Source organism: Sprattus sprattus, assembly GCF_963457725.1.
Source record: "Sprattus sprattus genome assembly, chromosome: 5".
Lineage (NCBI taxonomy): Eukaryota > Metazoa > Chordata > Actinopteri > Clupeiformes > Clupeidae > Sprattus > Sprattus sprattus.
Genome location: NC_137924.1, coordinates 2,518,408 through 2,520,907, shown reverse-complemented (window position 1 = coordinate 2,520,907; position 2,500 = coordinate 2,518,408). Strand labels below are relative to the sequence as shown.

At 40.5% G+C, this 2,500-nt stretch overlaps 1 protein-coding gene across 2 annotated transcripts in view; it reads right to left on the bottom strand.

Moving 5' to 3' along the window:
- Positions 1–2,500, bottom strand: part of LOC308366299 (uncharacterized protein) — an 11,156-nt gene that overhangs the window by 5,641 nt on the left and 3,015 nt on the right. The window contains exons 2-3 of one of the 2 annotated variants that reach the window (XM_080839950.1): positions 1,636–1,647; positions 1–1,320 (exon numbers count right to left, since the gene is read on the bottom strand). The exon at positions 1–1,320 is cut by the window's left edge and continues 330 nt beyond it. In XM_080839950.1, coding sequence (XP_080696076.1) covers positions 1–1,320; positions 1,636–1,647 — 1,332 coding nt within the window. The remainder of the gene's footprint in view (positions 1,321–1,635; positions 1,648–2,500) is intronic. The other variant, XM_080839951.1, reaches the window with a different exon arrangement.

Below are 2,500 nucleotides of genomic sequence, written 5' to 3'. Positions count from 1 at the left end.
CATTCCTCTCCTCTAGTTGTTGCTTTATCTTCTCAATCTCTTTATTCTTGTCCTCTAGTTGTTGTTTTGTCTTCTCCATCTCTTTGTTATTCTTTTCTAATGTTTGCTTTGTCTCGTCCATCTCTTTATTCTTGTCCTCTAGTTGTTGTGTTGTCTTCTCAATCTCTTTGTTCTTGTCATGTAGCTGTTGTTTAGTTTTTTCTTCTAGTTGTTGTTTTGTCTTCTCCATCTCTTTGTTCTTCTCTTCTAGTTGTTGTTTTGTGTTTTCTTTCTCCTCCAGCTGTCTGTGTCTCTCCTCCAGCTGTCTGTCTCTCTCCTCCAGCTCCCTGCTTTGTTCTTGTAGTTGGGTTCTCAGGTCCTGTAGTTGGCTGTTCCTGTCCTGCAGTTCCTTTTCCAGTGACTCCAGTTGACTTTTACTGGCCTCCACCTTACTGTTCATGTTCTCCAGTAGTCCCTCTCTCTCCTTCTCTCGTTTAGTCATGTTCTCTAGATCTGTCTCTCTCTCCTGGAGGAGTTTATTCTTCTCCTCTAGTTGTCGTTTTGTCTTTTCCATCTCATCATTTTTCTCCTCTAGTTGTTGTTTTGTTTTTTCTTCTAGTTGTTGTTTTGTCTCCTCCATCTCTTTATTCTTATCCTTTAGTTGTTGCTTTGTCTTTTCTTCTAGTTGTTGTCTTGTTTTCTCCATTTCTTTAATCTTGTCCTGTAGTTGTTGTTTTGTCTTCTCCATCTCTTTATTCTTCTCCTCTAGTTGTTGTTTTGTCTTCTCCATCTCTTTATTCTTCTCGTTTAGCTGTTGTTTTGTTTCCTCCATCTCTTTATTCTTCTCGTTTAGCTGTTGTTTTGTTTCCTCCATCTCTTTATTCTTCTCCTCTAGTTGTTGTTTTGTCTTCTCCATATCTTTATTATTCTCTTCTAGTTGTTGTTTTGTTTCCTCCATCTCTTTATTCTTCTCGTTTAGTTGTTGTTTTGTCTTCTCAATCTCTTTGTTCTTGTCATGTAGCTGTTGTTTAGTTTTTTCTTCTAGTTGTTGTTTTGTCTTCTCCATCTCTTTGTTCTTCTCTTCTAGTTGTTGTTTTGTGTTTTCTTTCTCCTCCAGCTGTCTGTGTCTCTCCTCCAGCTGTCTGTCTCTCTCCTCCAGCTCCCTGCTTTGTTCTTGTAGTTGGGTTCTCAGGTCCTGTAGTTGGCTGTTCCTGTCCTTCAGTTCCTTTTCTAGTGACTCCAGTTGACTTTTAATGGTCTCCACCTCACTTGTCATGTTCTCCAGTTGATTGATTTTCTTCATTAACTCATCATCTGTTGCCTTCCGCCATGAAAGCAAAACTGAGAAGACAAGAGACAATTTCAGTTTCTAATACAAATACAGTCTACAGTTTATTTCCAATAACTTTACAGGTTACAGGTCTACATACCCTGAGGGTATGTGTGTGTGTATAAAGAGAAACTGCATTCAAGGCACTGCTCCACTAAATAATGTTCCACTAATAACTGATCAGGGTTTGTAAATGTGCGTGTGTTTGTGTATGTGTGTGTGTTTAAAGAGAAGTTGCATTCAAGTCAGCTGTAAAATTATCACATATACACACTAAGGCCTGATGGCCACAATGACCCCCCTCCCTCCTCCTCTCTGGTACTTACCCAACTTCTGAGCTAAAGAAACCAGAAACAGAGATGAGATCATTAATGAGGCTCAATGGAGACAAACTCACACTAGAATGATCTTCATTCACACATTACATTAACACAGATGGCAATGGTTCCCACACTTTACCTGACACATAGTCATATGGCCTAATGCAGTGACAGACACATAGTCATATGGCCTAATGCAGTGACAGACACATAGTCATATGGCCTAATGCAGTGACAGACACATAGTCATATGGCCTAATGCAGTGACAGACACATAGTCATATGGCCTAATGCAGTGACAGACACATAGTCATATGGCCTAATGCAGTGAGACACATAGTCATATGGCCTAATGCAGTGACAGACACATAGTCATATGGCCTAATGCAGTGAGACACATAGTCATATGGCCTAATGCAGTGAGACACATAGTCATATGGCCTAATGCAGTGAGACACATAGTCATATGGCCTAATGCAGTGAGACACATAGTCATATGGCCTAATGCAGTGACAGACACATAGTCATATGGCCTGATGCAGTGAGACACATAGTCATATGGCCTAATGCAGTGACAGACACATAGTCATATGGCCTAATGCAGTGAGACACAGTCATATGGCCTAATGCAGTGAGACACATAGTCATATGGCCTAATGCAGTGAGACACATAGTCATATGGCCTAATGCAGTGAGACACATAGTCATATGGCCTAATGCAGTGACAGACACATAGTCATATGGCCTAATGCAGTGAGACACATAGTCATATGGCCTAATGCAGTGACAGACACATAGTCATATGGCCTAATGCAGTGAGACACATAGTCATATGGCCTAATGCAGTGAGACACATAGTCATATGGCCTAA